Source organism: Ammospiza caudacuta, chromosome 1, assembly GCF_027887145.1.
Source record: "Ammospiza caudacuta isolate bAmmCau1 chromosome 1, bAmmCau1.pri, whole genome shotgun sequence".
Taxonomy (NCBI): Eukaryota; Metazoa; Chordata; class Aves; order Passeriformes; family Passerellidae; genus Ammospiza; species Ammospiza caudacuta.
This window is the reverse complement of record NC_080593.1, coordinates 140,271,434-140,294,277: the sequence shown is the minus strand read 5'-3', so window position 1 is coordinate 140,294,277 and position 22,844 is coordinate 140,271,434. Positions and strand designations below refer to the sequence as shown.

Genomic DNA, 22,844 nt, shown 5'->3' with positions numbered 1-22,844 from the left:
TCAACCAATTTCTTGATAAATTAAATCCTTCTTTTCATCAAATAGTCTTTTACATGTAGCTTGTTTTGCAGTTTTTCAGAATACAAAGAATGCCTTGCTCTTCTACTTCAGCATTCAGTGTTGGCAGCACTAGTATTTTCCTTTCTTTTTTTTTTTCTTTTAAATTCAGATGTATATTAAAATATATACAAAGGGAAATATTTTTATTTTGCTTAGATCAATGCAGACAAATAGGTATTCAGGACAAATAAGTATACAGTACCTTCTTTTTTGACCATCTTATTTAGCACAAAAAAATTACCAATTATTTATCTGTCTGAGTACTGTTGTCACCAATGGCATCTTACTCCAAACTCTGATTTTTCTCAGGTTGAGTTGCAAACTTCAGTTCACAGTGTTTGTCCCTAGATATTTTTTAATGGGAAAACATGTATACATAGTCTCTGGAATGAACCAGTTGCTTGTAAAAAATAGTTTTCAATCTGAGCACCACAACAGATACTCCTATCATGAATTCTGAGCCACTAAAGTTGAAATCTATGCCCCATATTTCCAGGTAAACACAAAGGAAAATCAGAGACCAGAAATACAAGATATTTTGCAAAGTATCTGGATTCCACTGTGTAAACTGAGGTAAGCTATTGAAACCACCAGGTTCATGTTTACCCTTTTTGTGCATGCGTAGCAACCTTTGGACAAACTAAGAGGAAAAGTAATATTAAATAGATTAGACTTTTATTTAAACCAAGTTGCATCACTTTTAAACAGCAGCACATACTTGAAATTAAAGTTTAACAATTTATGATTTCTGTGGAATCTTTATAGAGCAGAATAATAAAATGTACTGCTCTGCTTCACGGTTTTGGGGAACCTCTGTTCAAAATCACCAAAACCAGATGGAATGGCAACATTTCTGTAACACTCCAATTTATGCCTTTATATGCCTTTAGATGCTCAAGAGTACAGTAATAAAAATAATTTCCAGCCTATCCAGCAAAGCTGTGGCTTCATAGTTAGTGAAATTTTCAGTAAAAATGTAACTTTCAGCTACCTAGTTTAAATCCATTAAAAGCTGGTGGAAGGTCATGCTGTTAGATTAATTGTAATTCAAAGCTAAATGAAAAAATAATACTCTAATGACTGTTAGCCTTTGCCTCTCTCATAATCATCTCTCATTTCTCTCCCTTAGGAGCTGAACTCTGCTTTAAATTGCATTCAATACTGTAGCAATTCTTTAACTCCACCTTATTATAGAATTACCCTTTTATAATTAACTCTCTGGAAAACATGTACCTCAAAAATAACCTAAATACAAACAAGCAAACATGCATGCATTTTGGGATTTAATCTCATATTCTATAAGTTAATTAGGATTGGAAAGTTAGGTAAAAAGTTGGAAGCTTCAGTTCAGAATTGTTTTGATTCTTTTTCTTGAAAGGCATAGTGTCAGTTACTAAACAGAAAATAAGCCTTCACCTTACCTTTAACTTCCCTTAGGACATTCAGGACAGCACATTCTTGCTCAGAAAATAGAGATGATGGTTTGAGTTTTTCCTCTGACATAAAAATAATGGGGAAAAGAATTTCTGTAGCAGTGCAATATAGCCACATGAAAGATGTCAACACCTGTGTTATATGCTTCAGGAAGAAAGAGTATGCACTATGCAGTAGGTAATTTTTCTGCAGGTTCAAAGACACTAGTCTGGATACCAAAAAGGTTGATGGAGAGATGTGAAGCTACCAACAACTTACTTATGAAATATCCAAATATCCTTACTTACAGAAATATGCAAAAAGTCTACTTAGCAAAGAAAGAGGAATGGAGTTCACTCAATCTGGATAGATCTTCATTAATAAACTTTTTTAGTAGAGGATAGAATGTAGCTGATGATGAAAAAGCCTCACAAAACAACCAAATAAAGCTGCCATTGAAAGTATAGTTTGCATCTTACAATTTTTATTATGAATAAAAATTAGATAATGTCAGGTGAAATCACTTAATCAGAGAATTATTAAGGTTGGGAGACCTTTAAGATCATCAAGACCAACCATCAACCCGGCACTACCACTCTAGTCCCTAAACCACCAAATTATATCACCCAGTGCCAGATTAAATATCTCTTAAACACCAGCTTGGTGTTTAAGATCCTCCCTGGACAACCTATTCCAATGCATGACTACCTTAAGAGTCAAATTTTGTATGACCTACTGTATGCAGAAGAAATAAACATACAGTAAATGTACATGACTGGTTTATTTTGATTTTTTACTGACTGTTAGGTCATAGCCAGAAAGTTGTGGGTTGTCACTAGACACCTGCATCACTGGCAAGTAATTATAAAAAAATTGTTCTGACACTAGTTTGACGTTAATATAATGGAATTGTAGATTAGCAGATTCAAAAGATGCTTAATTGGTTGGTTTAGTCACTGGTTCATTTTACAAATGAATTTACACCCTACATGTCTTAATGTGATATTCATAGGCAAAACAGATGGACAATCACAAAAAGAAGCATTAGTTTGTGAAGTTATGATTAGCCTGTAGGGCCCATATAAATAATGTTTTATCTTGTCAGAATTTATTAATTTAAAGGATTTCATTCATGTATTCAAAATATTATACTTTTAGCTATTGTAGCCTGAGACATAAAAGTTGAAATTATGAATGCATGTAGTTTACTCAGCATAAAAAACGTACTAAAATTTTAAATTCAGAATCTAGGAATGCGAGTGATTTGGGATTATCTCTTTAGGGATCACTGTTCTCCCACAACATGCTACTTACGTTTGCTGAATAAAGTAAAGGTGACAAAGACTCAGAACATATGAGAAGAAAATGTTAAGTTTTAATTACTCTGGAATGAAACAATTATATATTTTTCAGTTTAGTTTTTCTTTGGGGTTTGGGTTGGTTGTGATGTTTTTTCCCTGCCTTTTCCCTTACCTTCCCCCACCATACAGCTCACGCAGCATAAAATTTACTTACGAGTTCAGTCACTGATGTCTCAGCCAAGACAAGAGCAATGTCTCCCGTACTCCTCCAACAATTGCCATCCTGAGACTGTAGTGAATGACCACATCAAAACAAGCACAGTATTCCACTGCAGCAAGCACGCTGAAAGTGCTCCCTGTTAAATCATCACGCCATTTTCCTACCCCTATTTTATTCCCCAAATCTGCTGTAAGAGGCTTCTAATTTTCTATTCCAACTTTTCTTTCTTTTTGTTACACTTTTTAAGTATTCATTAACAAAGTCCCCCAGGTCTAGACCATTATTTACCTGGTTTCTACAATGCAGAGTTACAAATAAGCCACATTGGAAGCACTCTTGTCTGTTTCATCAAAGGAGGATTAAAGTGACCCATGGAAGCACAAAAAGCAGTAGTCTTTGTCTAAGACCTACATGGGAAAACCAGAGTACTGTTCTTGCATATAAAGATTCAAGAGAACTGTTTTACAAATTGCCTCTGAATGTTGATAAGACTTTGTGAAATAATATAATCCTATCTCTGTTGAGAAGAATATACATAAAAAGCCCATCCAATGTATAACTGCTCATTTGATAACTGCTGAATATCTGACTCCAGATGAGAATAACTTCATGCATATTAAAAAGTACTATCAGGATAATGAAAACATGTGGCTTCAGAGAAGGTTTACAAATGTTTCCTTTTTTCAGTGCTCCTGAACATAGGAAGTGTAAAAAATTAGGAGCAGCTTCAGAAAAGATTCCTCAAAAGAAGTGCTTTTAACCACCTTTTGCAAAAACAGCAACCAAATACTGTCTTCGTGACACTGTGTACATTAATAAAAATAAAATATTTCATATCATCACAAGAATTAATTAAATTAAGGATACAGTATAAAAAATAAAGGAAATAAAATAACTCTGAAGTTTCTGCACCCACTGCAAAAGGGGAAAAAAAAAACCTAGATCTTTGCATAGGTACCATTATTCAACATACAAGTACCTGAGAAGACAACAGATCAGGCTTTATTTTGACAATAAAGTTGTTCTATTGCTTGAAGAAACAATATTTCCCTCCCTATGTGCCTTGTCATTGTCTTCAACTCTTGTGTTTCCTGCTCACTAACACAGGGGAAATAAAAGCTTGATTTTAACTTGTGTCACTTCCTGATGCAGTTCCTTTGTGACTGGGTGAATGTCTGAGCCAATACCAGGTAGGGGATGAGTCAGAAATAGAAGTGGGGACACGATTTTCTCAAAAGCGGCATCACAGTGGCCATGTAAATTGTTCATTTGTACCACAGTGAGCCAAGGGGATTCTGTGCCTGCACCTGACTTGTATGATGCAAATACATGCTGGAATTTAACAGATAGTTTTCTCACTGAGGCTTGACTCCACTATGTAGTTATAAATCGCATGTGCCAGATAAGCTTTAGCATTTAGTATTCTAGAGGAAGACAGGACAAATCATATCTCTGCTCCTGTACATATCCTTGTGAGATGAACGGCACAACTTGAGCCTGACGAAGGAAGATCTTCAAACCATGAGCTAGGATTGACCATATCAGCCAACCTGCTCAGGAGAAAGGCCATACCACTGCCTACCCATAAGGGAGAAAGAGAACTCAGGAGATGTTTGGACCTCAAATGGATAATTGGTCATAATAAATTATTGTGTTTCTGACTGAAAACAATGGTTTCTAAATTAGGAAAAATGGAAAAGCTTTTCCTCTCATGAGGACAGTCAGGAAATTAGGAAGCTTGTCCACATAGATTGTTTAGACTCCATGCTGTGATGAAGGCCTGGGTAACCTTGCCTTACCTAAAAGCTGATTTGGCTTTCAGCAGTAGATTGGACAAGTCAGCTTCTGAGTTCCCTTCCATGCAGAACTATCCTGCTTATAAAATTTGGTCATTCTGTCTTGTGTTTCCTTACAAGCTGGTTATATGGACACATATATAACATATTGAATTCCGGAGTGAAACTCTAGATTTACAGCTAGGTTGATTTCTATTTCCATGGATATGACAATTTCTAGGAATCACATTCTCCTTTTACTAAGCACTAAATTGAAATGCCACAAAGTAACTTTTATAAAAAGCGTAGACTGCAAGGTGTCTACCCTGAAGTTACAGATTTTCACCAGCTTTTCATCATGTAACTCATCTTTATATGTGTCTATTCTGGCTGCAAATTTTGAGGCACGTTTGTCGCTGCACTTTGAACTGAAACCTGAGAAATTAATGCAGAAAACCCCAATGAAACAGGGTACTCAGTATGGAAGGGCCTTCTATTTCTTCAGAAACACACAAGAACAAGTAGTATAAAATAACACAAGAAGATCCTCTGCCTCTACCGTTAAACATATGATTTGATATCTTATTCTCTCTTACATTCAAATCTTTCTCATGTTTCAGTAAGAATTTGAAAGTACCAGATGTAAAGCCACTTTCAAAGCCCTTTGCAGATGATGATTGCCAGATAGAATCACACAATAGAACAATGAAGAACATGTCATTAACCTCCACAGTCACTTAACAAATTCTCCTCTTAAACACTTATTGTGCCTGAACCCTACACATTACAGAATGATTTTAGGAGGGTTCCAAATAACCTCATGGAAATGCCACAGGTGAAATGCTGAATCACCAAGATAAAAATTAAATTACAGAAGTAAACAGCAAAGGACAGAAATACCTCACTTCTGTGGAAAGCTTTTGTTTCCAAGAAATAAAGAACTTCATTTTTGTTCTCAGTCCTTCAGAAAAAGATAAAAATGATAACAAACAATGGACGGATTATCAAAGGCTCAAACCAGATAATATTTTTAGCATTGGTATTCCTCCTATTCATGATTTTCTGCTCTCCCTGCTCCACAGTTAAGCATTATCTCTGTTACCTTCTGTTCCCTGTTTTAGAAGAAAAGGATTTAGGCACTCCAAAACTTGGCTGATTTTTGCAGTGACATTTTTTATCTTTTTTTTTGGTTTTCTTTTGTTTGTTTTTTTTTAATATGTGTTTTTTGTTTGTTTGTTTTATTTTGTTTTTGCAATTAAATCCAGTAAAATTAATTCTATTCACTATCAGTAAACAAACACTCTGATAATTATAGGAGGTTTTTCTGACTGCACTTTGCTTGCACTATTAATTGAATAAAATTTTCTACCTATTGGGCTACAGCCATGACATTCCTCTGAAATAATTTTTCCTGTGATAAGCAGTATCAATTTTGGTGCTATTATTTAAATATAAATCCAACTGTTATCAGATTACAAACTTTTTCATCTGGCACTTTTATCATACTTATTAAAATCATATTACTCATAAACCTTACCTTCCTGAGTCCTTCCTCTTAGCATTAAACACAGATTTTAAAACTTTGCATTAGTGAGAAAGTAGTTATAATTATCTAAAACAGTGTCAACAGTCTTCATTATTAAAACAGAGATTGTCATACTTGTCGCTTTCTAATTTGAAGTGATTTTTCAAGAAAAAAAATGCTGGGCCTTAGGTCGGATTTTTTTCCCTCCTATTTTAATCTCTTCTTATGAGAACCTTGTCTTGTCTGTTTTGGTTTGTTTCTTTCAACATGTTGTTACTTTCATTGGTACTTGTATTATTGAGGTGGGATTTTCATCCCTGTGCTGCCACATTTATGTCAGGTAGAGGTTTTCCTCTGTAGACTTTTATATGAGCATTATTTAATAAAGTACATTAAATGAAAATAACTCTAACCTTATTGAGCACTGGATAAATAAAATAAACACTTTGGTAAAAAGTTCTGATTGAGAATCTGTCTTATTAATTCATGTGTCTCTTGAAGATTAATTGTTGTGACAGTACACTTAATTTTTAAATGCCTCCTAAAGGCTAATTTTTATTGCAACCAAACTGGCAATAAAAGTGACCATATATTTATCTAACATGGATAGCTGCATTTTCCACACAAAAAAAAAAAAAAAAAAACAACCCAGAAAATACCCTTTTCCATAACAGATATTATCTGCTTGCTCACCCTCACTTTAATTATCACTAGTTAGTATATTCTTCACTAATATTTCTTACAGGTTCTGTTTATCATTTTGTTCTTTCACAGCACTAGTAAAATGGAATTTCGAGTCAGGAAATACTAATTAACAACCAAGCCCTCCAAATATGGAGGAAGAACAGCTGTCAGCTTGTGTATTGGTTTGGCACAGCCTAGTTTTTGGTAGACAAAAAGGAACATTTCACTAGATCTTACTAACTTTCAGTTTTTTGTTTATTGAAAAAAAATAGGTAAAAAATTTTCCTCAAATAAGTAATTTTCCTTCAGTTTCACTTCCAAAATTTAAGAAACGCTATTATTCTACTCAAGCTGGCAAATGTTAGAATAAGCAACATGACAACAAGAACTCTGAAGGGCACCTACATAATTTTTTACTACTATTTAAATGAAAATGGCTTATCAAGATTTTCTTGAGAGAGAAGGCTGCCAAAACTGAAATATTGTAACAACTGACTACAAAACTATAGAAAGTTAGTACTTCATAAAGAATTCCAAGTCTTGTCTTATGGATAGCACCAGCCTATCCACTTGATGCACAATCTGGTTCTTTATTTCAGTTAGAAATAAAAAGAAAAAATATTTTTTTAACACAGCAGATGTTCAGAAGAAAAGTTTGAGGGATTCTTTTAAATCAATAGGTGTAACAGTCATATAAAGCACCAAATTTTCTAAGAAATTTTCATAATACTCATTATCCAGATCAACCAGTAAGTTTTTAGTAATTTTGAAAATTAGGCAAATACTTTTTTACAGAATGAAAGATAAAGAACCTGTGTTTAGTTTTAGATTAACTATAGTCTAAGGGCGTATATAGTATTACCACTGTAAATCTAATTAACAAATTGCTGCTAATTAAGCTTTCCAAAGCTGTTTTTCCCAACATATGGGGGGATACTTTTCTGTAATTGAATACATCAGTCCTATTTAGGGAATATAAATGACAAGCTAAAAAAAGAATATGTTCTCAGTCTGTTTCTGTACATGAGCAATTATTAAATTAGCATTGTAAATTTTCATGTTTTGCAAACATATAATGGGAATTTCCATATATAATCTTATTATATAATTTGAATACAGCCTTGTATTTATAGAACAAGAAATGAAATAATTGTTTGTAACTCATAAATGAATAAATAAAACACATTTAAGAAAAATCTAATGCATATTTAGCTATTCAAGTGATTCATAATATCTGTATGTCATTGGTGTTACCTCACTAATTATTATAAATTATTGTTTAAAATTTATTTTAGCTGACAGCCAGTTAAAAGATTTCAGTTTAAGAGCTTGAAAAACTCAATGGCAATTATACCTAATACAGGTAATTAACTATGTAGGTGGCAGTATAAATTAACTCAAATTAGAAAACACTATTTGCTAAATCTTAGACTTTTATTACATTCTGAAGCAGTGAAAATATATTACTTATAAGCAACACTTACAGAAACCTAATCTGATGCTTTTAAAACAATATAATTATCTAATTTTAGATCTTTCCTTATTATAAAATCAAACCCATTTTGTTTGGTCTCTGTTACATTTGGAGGGGCTTTACACTGATTTGAAGAAAACCGCTCTCTACTGACCTTAATGTATCTAGCCAGCCACTTGTATCACCTATTGTTCGCATGCTTCTGTCATACAGAACCTCCAGAAACCTTCATGAGCCAGTTAAGAGATCAAAATTTTACTGGAGACCATAACTGTGATTTATGGGCTTGTATACAACTCCTTTTCTGTGAATCTACAGCTTATTTAAACTAATAAAATAAAGAAAAGGATTTGTCATATTGACATGTTTCTTGAGTAGCGTGATGCTGTTACCATATAACTACCAGACCAGAAAGCCACAGAATTTATATTTAATGTATAAAATTTATTTTTCCTATTTAATGGAATCTGGTCTTGAAAGAAGTTATTTACTATTTTATTTCTTGTGCTTGTGTTACAACACCTACATAACACATCTACACTGAGATTAAGAATTGAAGAAGTCAGACTGGCAAAAATATTGTTCCTACTGCTAAGTCAACATACAAAAAAACAGTCATAAACTCTGATTGAAGGTGCTATATTTGTGGTAAAACCAGCTCCAAAAAGTACTGCAACTATTCAGCTAAGGGTGTTTGGTCTCACAGATCAGGATAGATATTTCTTGGTAAAGTGTATCACCAACCATACTCACATTATTTAGAGACCATGCATGCAGTTCTCTGCACAGAAACTCCTCCAGAGACAGCCCATGACCAAGAGGTGTGGCCAATGCTAATTCCCCCTAGCTCTGTGCTGAAAGCCTCCACACCTTTCACTTTCTGACATTATGAAACTCTGTGAAGGCTTCACCAATCCTACCAAGTGCAACAGTCCATTCCAGTCTGTTTCTAAATATATACATTTTCTCTATAATAATGGTTAAATGGTTAGACACAATTAGGTAAATGAGTCTACAGTGTCCTTCATCTTGATGCTACATCTTCACAATATATTTAAAAAACATTTTACAGCTGCAATTGGAATATCAACATTTATGCCATGGTCACATTTATTAATGTGAAGGGGTTTTTTTTAGCAAGACTACATATTCACAAAAAGATGTATTTTCACATTTTGTCATCTTTTTTATCACATTAAAGTTGCAATATTTGACTTACCCTATTGTAGGTGGTTCAGAACCTTCTATTTCCAAATAATCATATTTTTCTTCCATTTGGAAATCTGTAAATATGAGTGAGATAGTATCACCAGGCTCTGCCACAATTGTCCATGTGCAATCTGCATTATTATGATATTCATTAGGAAAGTTGGGACTTGTGATGATTCCACTTGATCCTCTCATAGTTCCTCCACAAGCATCCTCAGCTGTAAAAAAACAAAGCAAAACACAAAAATTAAAATCACCCCTTAAAAATGTATACTTTATTGCTGAGAATAGAAATTCATTGCTGTTTAGGTGAACAATTGCTTAAAAATTTTTTACATGCTTGACTTGGAATTCTGCTCCAAAATTAAGGTGCTAAAATGTAATTGCTTCAAGTTACCAATTACCTAAGGATTATTATACTTGTGCCAGCACATATTTTTATAATCTACTATTTATTAATAAGTGTAAATTTTGATTAGCATTGTTTAAATTTACAATAGCATGCAAAAATGTCACTATTTCTTATTTTGCTTTAACCAAAAATGCTTTAATTAATCAACTCAAGCTTAATCCCTATCATAAACAGTCTGACACATGAAGTGCAGCAGCCGCATTATACTGAGAAAAGAAGCATGAAAATCTTACACATTATATACCAATTTTATTGCCATATTTTATTTTAGTGAGTATCTAGTAATAAGACTTATTCTTGAGAAATCATTTTCACATTTTCCCACAGCTGATCAGTTTTCAAACCAAAGCCATTCATGAGTAATTTCTTAATGTCAGATGCAAGATGCTTTCAAAATTAAGATGTTTACATCAGTGTAATAAGTTTTAATAGATCAAATATTTACAATTTTACCATAGAAATACATTTTTCATGTCATATGAAACTATGAACTATTTGATCAATTATCACAATGATTTTTTTTAACAGTACTCTGAAACCAAAATTTCTCTGTTTTTTAGCACATGATCTTAGACTGGATATACCAGGAAAACATTGGATATTCACAAAATCGGTTCTAAAAGAACTTGTTCTATGATGAAACAATTCTCAAATTATTGGTGTTCTGTATCTTCTTTATTAATAGCATATATATGCCTAATAACTCAAAAATTATTTTTAAGGATCTTATGTTAAAATTATTTCTGTGAGCTAATAAAATTATTTGTAAAAATGGAAATATCTTTCAAATAACTTGAATGGAAATACCATTTTGCATTACTTATTCAGTTTATTACCCAAATGTTTGGAGCATATTTGAAGGTCGTTTCTGCTCAATTAGAGTGCTAGTATGAATAAAATTTGCCTCAGAGTCTGAAAATCCAGTCAATATTGATTGAAAATGAATGATAAAGATAGGAAAAAACAAACCAAACACCTTTAAAGAGTATAGGATCACGGAATAAAAGTTTAAATAATTCTGACACACATAATGGCTCACTTCAAACAGAAAGAAAAAAATTCATTACTCTTTCTTACAGCAGTTTACAAGTTTAAAATACCAGGTTTTCTCTTTTAAAAATTCTGATAAATTATGCCATGGCCAGATTAAAAAAACAAAACAAAACAAAACAACCAAACACAAAGTAAAAACATATTTTAAATTTATTACTAATAATTAGGCAAAGCACTTTAAATCCACCAAATAAAATAAAACTGAGAAACCTCATCACATCACAGGTTCTGTCCCCATACTGTGAAAGGAAAAAAAAAAAAACAATGTTTTCCTGCATTACAGACATTCAGAAAAATAATTTTAAATTGCTAATTTACAATAGCAAACTTTCCTACTGTATTTCAGAATCCATTGCCTGCTTTTCACAAATTAATTATAGAGAAACCTATCTTAGTTCTGAGAAATACAACAAACTGTTTACTAACAATGCTGCTATAGTATACTAAAACTTAAAAAATTAGTGTGGCATGTTTAAAAATATAAACAATGCCAATGAGCGTGCAGTTTATTCTGAGCCACAGCTGTTTAGGAATTTTTCCAGAGTGTGATTTTGCTGCCATCAGCAAAATGGCCCAAACAAATAATCATGGTTTTTATTCTGATTCATGTAGCAAATTTGCTACAAATACAATTAATATAATCTACATTTAAGCGTTGCATATATAACTAAAAGCACACTCATCTTGGTGCATTGCAAGCATTAAAACAATAAATAACAGAATTACTGTACTGTGATTTTATTTTCCTCTGCCTACAATATAATTTGCTTGGTTCAAATCTTGCAATCACATCCCCATAGGTAAAAGCTCCCATCTGTGAGAAGACTGAAAAGCATTATGCCATGCAAATGTTTGGTGCCTTAAGTTGTGAAGACAGTGTAAAAAAAGATTTCATTTTCAAGTAAATTGACAATCACTGTTGACAGGAGTTCTACCACTAACTTCATAGTGTACAAGACCCTGACAAATAAAAGAAGATGTAGTAATTGTTATTTTGTGCAACCTGCTTTTAGCACCCCTATTTCTATCACAATTGAAGCAGCGTAATTTCTTAGATGTCAGCTATGAAATGTTGCAAATAAAAGAATAACTGGTGCGGGAACATTTATAAAGAGTAACAGTGGCTGATCTTCATCAATGTGCAACAAGCCCAGTCAGGAGATGTGAACAAGGAAGAGAGGAAAGATAATCTTTGCTGTAATTTTGGTGCAGATTCACAACAATCTCCTTCCCTGACTTTCTGTAACTTTCTGAATTACCTCTAACAGACTACCAAGGTAGGAGTCCTCAAAGATACTTAAGTGCCTAACCCTCTTTTTCCATGGGAAAAGACAAGCCCTTTCATGGGATCGTCTTTGCTCACAGTATACTTGGTGGCTAAAGCAGCAGGATGGGGAAACCCAGTGTGTGCCTCAAGGACATCTAATCTTGGGGAAAAAATAATCTGCGGTGCAAGATTTTTTGTTGCAGGGAGTAAAACAGCAGGAATAACATGAACCTATGAAGAATGAATTTTGTGAGGAGCAAGGACAGTGTGGCAGTGACCCAGATCTGGTTGGTGCTGGTGCCCAATCATCAAGTGTGCTGCTTCTCCTGGCATAGGCACCCATCCTGATGAATGGATCCCAAATCATGGACTATTTTTGAACATCTGGAGAGGATGAAGTCCAGGAAATGGGAAAATGATACCTCTCTGTGAAAGGATGGAAGACAGTAGTTAATGAGAATGTATTTATCTGTTGGTTGTCAAGACAATTTAAGGATGTAGTTATGTTGTGTGTGTATGTGCTGCATGCTTCCACACCCAATGCACACTACGATCACTACTGTCAAAATGTAGTAGCTAAACAGCAGTAAAGCACCTAAATACCTTGAAAGAATTGTCTGCATCCCTCTCCTTTTAATTTCCAATTAGCAAAAATGAAGAAAAAAACTCACAGAAATTGTAAGAAGACAACACTTCAGTTAAGACTTGATAGAGTCTGACATTGTTCAATTACAATTACATAGCTAATACTGATTTATATCAAAATCTACTTTTATAATTCATACTCCATGCTTTCAAATTAAATTGAATTGGTCATGTACTGGGAAATTTTATCCAATAGCAATCTTGCAAATGTGATATGAAGGCATAAATGCAAAACATGCACTTACTTGCCAATATGTCATTTTTCCCAACATATTTCTCTGATCTTAACCATATGCTGAGAGGGGAAGTTTGTTCAAAGTGATATGCAAGAGGGGACTTGGCATTAAAAAGCTTTTCAAGGTATTATGAATTTAAATTAAGATCTCTGTTTGAATATGCATAAGGGCTCTTGTGCAGAGGGAGTATCACTGATACCATGATGAGTGATGATTATGAAAGTAATGTTTTGGGGGTTTGGTTTTTGTTTTACTTTTTGTGGGCATAGATTGTTTCTATTTATGTTCATAGATACCTGCAGTTTCTTATCTTTCTTCCTTTTTTTTTTGCTTTTACAATCTTATGATTAAATGCCCATTAAAAAGAAGGAAAAAAAGTGAAATATCTACAACTTCAAATAATCTCCAGTGAAATCCAATTTCATAAAATTTTATCTTTTTTTAATTCCTGTTTTGCTGTTCACTGTTCACTTTTCATAATCAATTTTGAAAATATATTTCTCTAGTTATGTCTTATTTAATTTCCTGCTTATTCTTGTAGCTTTCAGTGATACAATAATGCTACATAAATATTGAACAGTAAAATGGATGATCAAAGACAGGCAATGTCATCAGTGATTTATACAACATGCAAATTTGTGGATTTCATTGAGAATTCAATGAGATTGTATGGTAGATCAAGCTTTAATCTGGTACATAATGTATCACATCATCTTACCTATCTAGATATTTGTAGCAAATTAAACAGTTACATTTTCCACATCTCCTATACTGCCTTCACAAAAAAAAAAAACAGCTTCAATTTAGTTTCTTATTCTGTTTCTTCATTGGCTGTGCTACATTTGGCAGAATAGAAACTATACAGGCTAAAGTGAAAAGCACCCTAAAAAGTTAAACTCATTTTTAAAATCTGTAGTATTATAGTCTGATTATGAAACTTGCTAATGAGCACAGTAATAGATTACATAGGCACAAAAATGTCTTTAGGAATCTCTATAGCCAATGCCAGTTCCCTCTGCTTCCTCCTTTGCACAAACACTTACTGCTTTTGTTTCCTGCCCACTTCTCTTGGAGAGTCTCTATATGTCTATTGCAGAACTCCAGCAGTGCCAACTGTTTTGCTGTGGCTCTGTGATTTTAATTATGTCCTTCATCTCTGATCACATGTAAATTTGCGATTCTTGGGCTTCTTGTGCCACGTTTGCTTGCGTACAGACACTTGAGAGCTGTTTCTGGTCACTCAACTTCACAAAAAGAGTGCAAGAAAATCTCTCATCAGTCTGTTCTGTGTGTACTCTGATCCTCTGCTCCTCAATAAGACTTCAAGCTTTGGTAAACAACCACAAAAACCCAGTGGACCTCGGTGAAGGATCTTCTCATTAGGTTATCAAGATCTAGCTCTGCTAAATAAAAACTAGCTCTTCAATTTAGTCTCAATAATGTAATGTTTAGAGTCAGAGATTAAAAGAATGGATCTATACAGTATAGAGATCAGTGTCTATAGTATAATGTATATTTATTTTATAAAATATTTTGATACATTCTAGAAACTCTGAAATAGAATGCAAGATAGATATATAAATATATAATATCTGAGCAACATTTATATGTTGACTTTTTCTACAAATCTTTAACAATGAAAATATTTCAGCCTTTCCTCATAATTTATGCACAAAGAATAACCCTACAGATTCCAGAAATTGAAATATAAAGATTGAAAAACAACCATCAACTGAAAATCTTTCGGGATAGCTTTGCAGAAAATTTTTCATCTTTTCAGCTTACATAAAATTCATCCAGCTTTTGAGTAGAGGGGCATAAAACAGTTCTTGAGGACAAATGGAAGTCTTATTTTCTGTGTTGATTTGTAAAACTCACAGATTTTAAATTCCAAATAAACACAGCGATGACTATAAATTGACATGATTCACATCCTCAGATCTCTCACTTTGCACTTTTGTGCTGTATACCAGTAAAATTGCACAGATTTGACAGCCAGCAAAAAATAAAAAAATCAAATAATTCATCTGTAGCTAAAGAGGTGAGGAGTTTAAATGGTGCTTGAACATAGGTTCAATGGAATAAATTGCCTTCCCACCTACCACCACTGAGATAGAACTACAAAAACTGCCTCTGCCAGGGGAAAACACTGCAATAGCCACACAGCCTGTGCCTGCCTGGAGGCCGGGATTGGGCAACGTGGGGTGACCCATGAGGAAGACGGCCATGCATGGCCCAGGCCCGGCGCAGCTGCACCAGCACCGCGGCCTGGCCATGCTGAGGGCAGCGGGCACCAAGAGCACTGAGGGTGGCAGGGGAGGCACAGAAGGGCACCAAGGGCAACGAGGGCAGCAGGGGAGGCACAACAGGACACCAAGGGCAACAGGAGTGGCAGGGGAGGCACAGCCGGGCACCAAGGGCAACAAGGGCAGCAGGGGAGGCACAACAGGACACCAAGGGCAACAGGAGTGGCAGGGGAGGCACAGCCGGGCACCAAAGGCACTGAGAGTGATGGAGAAGGCTCAGCAGGGCCCCACGGGCAACAAGGGTGGCAGGGGAGGCTCAGTGGGGCACCAAGGACACTGAGGGTGGCAGGGGAGGCTCAGTGGGGCACCAAGGGCACCAAGGGCAGCAGGGGAAGACACCATTCTGTGAGGACACAGCAAAGGATGACAGACAAAGGGGAGCTGTGGGCACTGTCCCCTCGCCACAGGTCAATGGCCTAAGGAAGGTGAGGTGCGGCAGGAGTGAGGGGAAGGGGGGAAGATACAGAGCCAAGGTGAAAGCAGAGGAAATCACTGTTCTCTCGGTGCTTAAGCGCTCTAACATCTTGACTAAACGCTTTTGTTACTTGGCAATAAATAAAAGTTCAATGATATCCTCAGAGTTACCCATTTTTTCTCCAAGGGAACGTCATGTTATGGATGCTATTTAGGCAAGTTGGGCTCTTCTGTATTGCTAAGAAAAGTAACTGTTTTCTAGTCAATGGTGCACAGAGGTCTCATTTATTGTTGTTTATTCTATAAAGAAGGAAGGAAACATTTAAACGCAAGTAAAGTCTTGACACAAAGCCCATACTTTGTCTTTTTTACAAAAACAAAACAAAACACAAAGAAAACTAAACAAAACAAACAAACAAATAAACAAACAACAACAACACACAAAAAAAAAAGCCCCAAAGGGTGCAGCCTCCTGAACTCTTACCTATATATTTGGTTAAAAATGTACATAGAATTGTTTTTTTAAATTTTCTGTTTTAGTAGACCAGGACGTGAATTAGTGGATTAATTAATAAGATTTTTTTAACAAAAATAACCAGTATATCAGTCAACCGTGCCTTTACTGCTGTCTTCCAACAAAAAAATTAATTACAGTTTTTTCTCACATAAAATGAGCTTTGGGAAAAGATTAGTGTTTTCATTGCTTGCGAACCAAGATAATTTAAATTAAAATATTTGGGCAGGCCTTGTATGAATATAAGCTCAACACAAAAATATATAAAGATTTCTTGATGATCAAACTGTTTCCTATTGCTTTGTGAAACAATAAAGCTTAGAAACTCTGCAGCATTAAGATACTCATTTAGATTTCATGGTTCTCAACCCTGATATTTACTCTTTGAGTTGCTGAGGGGCAGAAGGTATAAGAGTAAATTCATTAAAAATGGAATAAAGAGAAAAGTAGAAAATACTTTAGTTGATTGCTTCAACAAAGAAAAGGAAAAAAAACCCTATAAGTAAATACATCAATTCATCAACATGAAATTCAACTATTTTTTATTTCTCATTATTTTTAATTTCTACAGGGAAAAACATCTTTTACTATGATTTATAAATGTAATTTTGTCTTTAAAACTTGTCTTGTCTTTAAACCAAGCCTGAAAAATGTGAAAGATGATAAAGAACATAATACTTGAGATTTTAGAAATTACTGATGATCTCATGGATTTTGTTGGGTTTTCTTTTTTTCTTGAGAAAAACTACATCAAAGTATGTACTTGGCAGTGGCTGATTTTTACACCTGGTTTTGCAGTTTTGCCTCTGAACCACAGAAAAAATAGAATTAAATTATTGTAATTTAAAACCAAATATTTATGGAAATATATAAAATAATGGCAATGTTGTGTTTTAACCCACCTGGCAGCAAAGCACGGCACATCCACTCACTCCAAACGAGTAACTAAGTATTTGAAGTGGAATTTCTTTTATTTATCTGTTGATATTTTACTGTATAAAAGAAGTTTCTTTCTATTCTGTGAAAATCACGTGGTGGTAGAGTCAGGAAGAGGGCTGAATCCTAACCAGAGCACCCAGTGTCATCTGACAGACAGCGCGTGCAGAGAGGAAGAGTTAGCGATTCCTTTGGCATCTATTTGCACCTCTTGGTTTGGAGGAACTTCTCTGGAGAAGAGTGTAGCAGGCAGGATGTGAAAGCCATCAAGGAAAAATGGCACAAATGAACATTGTAGCGAGTTAGTGTGGCAAGATTTGGTATCAGGAGGCTGCAGAAGTGGTCACTGCAGTTGTCAGGGGCTGTCTCCATGGAGCCAGTTCCAGGATGCTCCAAGATGGAGCTGCACCGCTGTAAAGCTGAGGCAATTAGCAGTATTGGTAGTGCCTCTGTGGTAACATATTTAAGAAGAGGGGAAAATGCTGTACAGCAGCAGGCAGAGGGAGACAGAGAGAGAGGGGGAGGTGTAAGAAAAATGAGAGATTCAAACTTGAAGATTCAAACTTGAAGACACCAAGTCTAGTGAAGAAGAAGAAGGTATCATAGGCTACAAGTGCAAAAGTTCCCCTGTACCTGGTGAAGAAGACCATGGTGATACAGGCTATATGGAGCTTATGTTCGCCTGGAGAGGGTGTGAAACTTACAGCCTTGGAAATAACTGCCTTTAAAGTCAGACTTGAGAGGTCTGTTAAATTTGATAACCTCTTGTGGTCCTGAAATATGCTCTCCTATCATTCAATATAGTTCTCCTATAAAGGTTCAAGATAGAAACATAACATCCAAGCAAATTGAAAAACTAAAACAGTGAAGAACTTGTATTGTTTGAATTCACTTAATATTTTTTAAATTTTCCTGCACATAATCTAGTAGAACACCTAGAGGAAGAACAGGAGAAAGAGAATACTTCCTTTGTTTTAGTTTCAACTCTCTTGACCTGATTAAAAGTTGTATTTTTTTTCCTCAGAACCAGTGCATTATTTTAAGTTTTGCACCATTCAATGGAGAATGGATTTCAATGTGTACATCTTCAGTTATTTTTATCTTACCTTCAAAAATGTTGAAATGAGACCACTTCAGTGTCTAAACCATCAAGCAAGATTTCATACTAATTTTTCTGTATTACATTCAGTATAGGGCTTTAGAGGCATAAGAGGCTATCATAACTTTCATTGTCTAGTCCTTTGAACCTTCTGGCCTAATGACAGCTGGATTACAGGGAGCATGGATCTTAAAATAACTTACTTTTAACTGAAGAAAAATGCAAATGTTCATCAAAATTTCTTCCTAAAATGTGCAATTCCATATGCTCATTTTTGTAAAACCTCTAAACAACAGGCTGTATTCGTACCCAGCACGGTGCAAAATAAGAAGCACAATTTCTGTGGCATATTTGTGATCTCTTTACTTCTGTAAACTTACATTTCTACAAGAATTTGTGTTGTATTGCATCATAAAATACCTAAATGATGGCAAAATGTTTCAGAGTCAATAAGGTTTCAGAGTCAAGATTTCTGTAGTTGCTTAATTATGCAGAAACTTTAGAATTCAGCACTCCTGAATGTGAGCTATGACTGATGCTTCACCAGAAGAGAGAAGCAGGACTTAACCTCTTCTGAAGACATTTTCTCAGCCAATTTATGACTGCTTTGGCAGCTCTGTTACCTTATTTGCCAAAATTTATCAAACTTAAATTAAGTCTGCCTGCATTTGAAAAGTTCACAGAGACATTCAAATTTGGAAAACTAAAATCAGAACTGGAAGGAAAAGATTGTTACACCACAGAAGCATTTAGAAATAGGAGTTTCAGTGTTCTGCTTGAGTGACGAACAAAGTTTTTGAAGTAGAAGTTGAATATATCTTCTTCTCTTTGGCCAGTAACACTCTCCTAGACAAACTGATAAAGTACAGGGTAGTGACGAGTCTGTGATATGTGTTGAAAAGTGACTGAAGAGCTGGGAGGTGAAGTGCATGAAGGGTGGTGAAATGCAAAAAGCAGCATAATGTCCAGACAGAGACCAGTTCCCTTGCACCTGGAGTACTGACTCCAGTGATAGCTCCCCAGTATGAGAGACATGGACAGAGAGAGTCCCACAAAGAGGAAAATTATTCAGGGACTGGAGTTCCAGACATACCAGGGAATCTGAGAGTGCATGTTCAGCCTGGGGTAGAGAAGGTTCAAGGGGAATCATCAATGCTTATAAATACTTGACAGGGAAGTAAAGAAGATGGAGACAGACTCTTTTCAATAGTACAAAGAGAAATAACAAGAAAATTTGGCATAAATTGAAATAAAAGTAATACAGTTCAAACTTACAGTTCAAACTGTAAGGTTGATTGAATACTCAAACAGTTTGTTCAGGGAGGCTGTGGGATCTCTATCCCAAGATACTCAAAATTCAACTGGACATGGCTCTGATCACCCCACTCCAGGTGGCCTTGCTCTCAGTGGGGCGACTTGAACTAGATTATATTCAGAGGTGCCTCCCAGCCTCAGATACTGTCTTTGTGATTTTGGGAATACTGTGCTGTCTTCTAGGTCAAGAACTGAGTACAGTGCAGACTGCAGAAAGCCATGGAAACCAGGATATTTTAAAAACAAATTGATTGTCACAAGTCTTGACATTAGCCACAGATCGACAACTTTCAGACCGATACCAGAAAATAGAGGAAAGGTTCATAACGTGGGTGGCTGTGGACAGATCTGATTTCCTGCAAAGACTCTTGCCTGTAGAGATGTGCTGGAAGTGTTTTAATTCACCCATACAAAATTGCATAGAAGCAAAGTGCCCACAGTGGAGCTGCTGTGTGTTGAAGCCCAGCCACTGCATAACACCAGCACAGAGTGGCTGGAAGGACTATTGACTTCCGTGGATGTAGCCAACATCCACTCTGGATGGTGATCATATGTGAGTAAGGTAAAAGCTTTACCCTGACACATCTGTTTCCTCTGATCTACCTAAAAGACTGAGCTCTGGCAAGTACCTTTTTCAGTATTCCTTTCCTGACACGAGAAATTTCACAGTGAATATATGCACATACACATACACACACACATACACACACACATACACATACACATGCACATACACATACACACGCACATACACATACGCACACACATACACATACACATACACACACATACACACACACATACACATACACATACACACACACACACACACACACACATACACATACACATACATATTTTTTAGTATCTGTACTTTTCGTCCCTTCAACATTAATCAAAAAAGTTATACATAACAGTTCTTTTAAAAAGCCTTGAATTTAGAGCCATTGAGGCCTACAATGTATGTCCTTCTTACTTTACACATCATTGAGTCAACAGGTAGTCATGGCATCTTTGGAGCCATTCTGGTTTATGATAGAAATCCAAAGCATTAAAGATGTGTGCTAGAAGTCATTCTAGATCTTTTTCCTGGAAAATCATAATGCATGTCTAATAGTAAATTTAAAATCTCAGGTTGATGTCCATTTTACTGCTTCAGATTTAAAACATGATTCAAATCATGGTCCAAATGTTCATCTTTATTTTCATTAGCTTGGTCTCAGCTTTTGAAAACTTCAAAGATTCAATTGCCAGGACTTAAAACATATGCAACATCTTGTAATATTGACCTTGTGAAAAAAGCAATGTAACAGAACTGGGCTAATCATAAATTTAAAAAACCCCATACATCTTTTTAGTACCGTTTTCAAATAAGGATGTTGCAATACATTTGTTGATATTAAGAGTCACAGCACTGTGAATGACTACAGCTGTTACAGACACTTCCCAAAATGAAATAGAGCTGAGTTGAAGAGCAGGTATTTAGAGATGCAGCAATCTCACAATTAAAACTCTGAGGTTCCTGATGACAGACCTTGTAGTAGACCACCTTGCTAAAATCAGAATTCTGAAAAAGGTTCTCTTTATTTTCATATTCATCTTTTCTTCCCCTATTAACTCTCTAGCAGGATATAGACTCAAGTATTTGATTTATTTGGAAGGGGCCTTAATCATCATCTTGCTGCTACCCCTCTCCTACTGGCAGGGACACCTCCAAAATACAAGACATGGAATTATTTTGTTTTATAAATTCTATTTAACTAAGTTTAAAACTTTGCCAAAGTTTGAAAAAAAAGTTGAATATATATGGTTGCTGTCAAGCTGCTCTCCTGATAAAGGCAATTAAAATCGGTATCCTGATATTATTTGTGATAAATATTTATTGGTAGCATGTTGAAAATGAAGTATCATATTACAATGGCATCGTGCTATTGAAATGCCTAGACAAAATAAATATCAAAAGGGAATCAGTATGAACATCTTGTCTCAATATAAGCAACTTCATACTCTGACTCCTGTAGTTTGAGCTGAGGTCTATTACGAGCATAAATTAAAGTGCACTAATCAAGATATAATTATTTGCTTGACGTCCAGCTAAAAGCACTATAACTGTGTAGCCAATTTAGCAGCATAAGCAGTAGTACCTAAGCATTTTTGGGATGTTGCATCACCACAGAGAGACACAATACCCAAGAGGCTTTGAGAAGTATGTGAGTGGTTCACCCAAGGGACAAGGTTGTTTGTAGATACTCATAGGAGACATCCTTATAAAAAACCTGCAATGGGCTGTTCTGTCCAGTCCATTATATGAGAATGGCTGTCAAGGACATGTTTTCAAGATCCTACACCCTGATAAATGCATGTGGACATATTTATATACATTCACTTGTAACACTTCTCATCCAATACTTGGTAGATCACACTGTTTATGAAGATGGTGCGATGTTATGTGCATTGCTGGATTGATTTGCAATTCCATCTAGACCAATGGCATTACACAGGATTTACTAAAGCAATGTTTTTACACAGTAAAGGAAGGTATTTAGAGATAACATGAGGAAAAACTCTGAGTTCAGCAGACCAAATTTCTATCAAAAGAATTTTAAAATATTAATTCTAAAATGAGTTGGCTTTTAATGTAATGCTGACATAAGGCAAATACTGTTTATGTGTCTGGGTACCTTCAGTGAAGTAACAGCACAGAAAATAAACAAGAAAATACAAATTGGCTGAGGAACCTCGTGCAATTAATTGGCTGCAAAAGTATTTGCATCAAGAATTTGACAATTCTCAAAGCACACAATGTAAAAATACAGTAATAAAATTCATAATGTGCTATTTTCATCGTGATGACAGAGAAACAGTTAGAATCAAAGAAAAACACATTCCTTACATTATAGCATAGACTACCTGAAAGTTAAATAATTCAACAACAGCATAAATTATTGTCATATAAATTAAACATTATGCTTAGGAGAACACAGTGC

General features: G+C 35.1%; 1 protein-coding gene across 3 annotated transcripts in view; it reads right to left on the bottom strand.

Moving 5' to 3' along the window:
• The window catches only part of CSMD3 (CUB and Sushi multiple domains 3), a 586,238-nt gene that overhangs the window by 390,622 nt on the left and 172,772 nt on the right, over positions 1–22,844 (bottom strand). For all 3 annotated transcript variants that reach the window (XM_058820586.1, XM_058820594.1, XM_058820602.1), the window contains exon 5: positions 9,672–9,879. In XM_058820586.1, the coding sequence (XP_058676569.1) occupies positions 9,672–9,879 (208 nt within the window). The remainder of the gene's footprint in view (positions 1–9,671; positions 9,880–22,844) is intronic.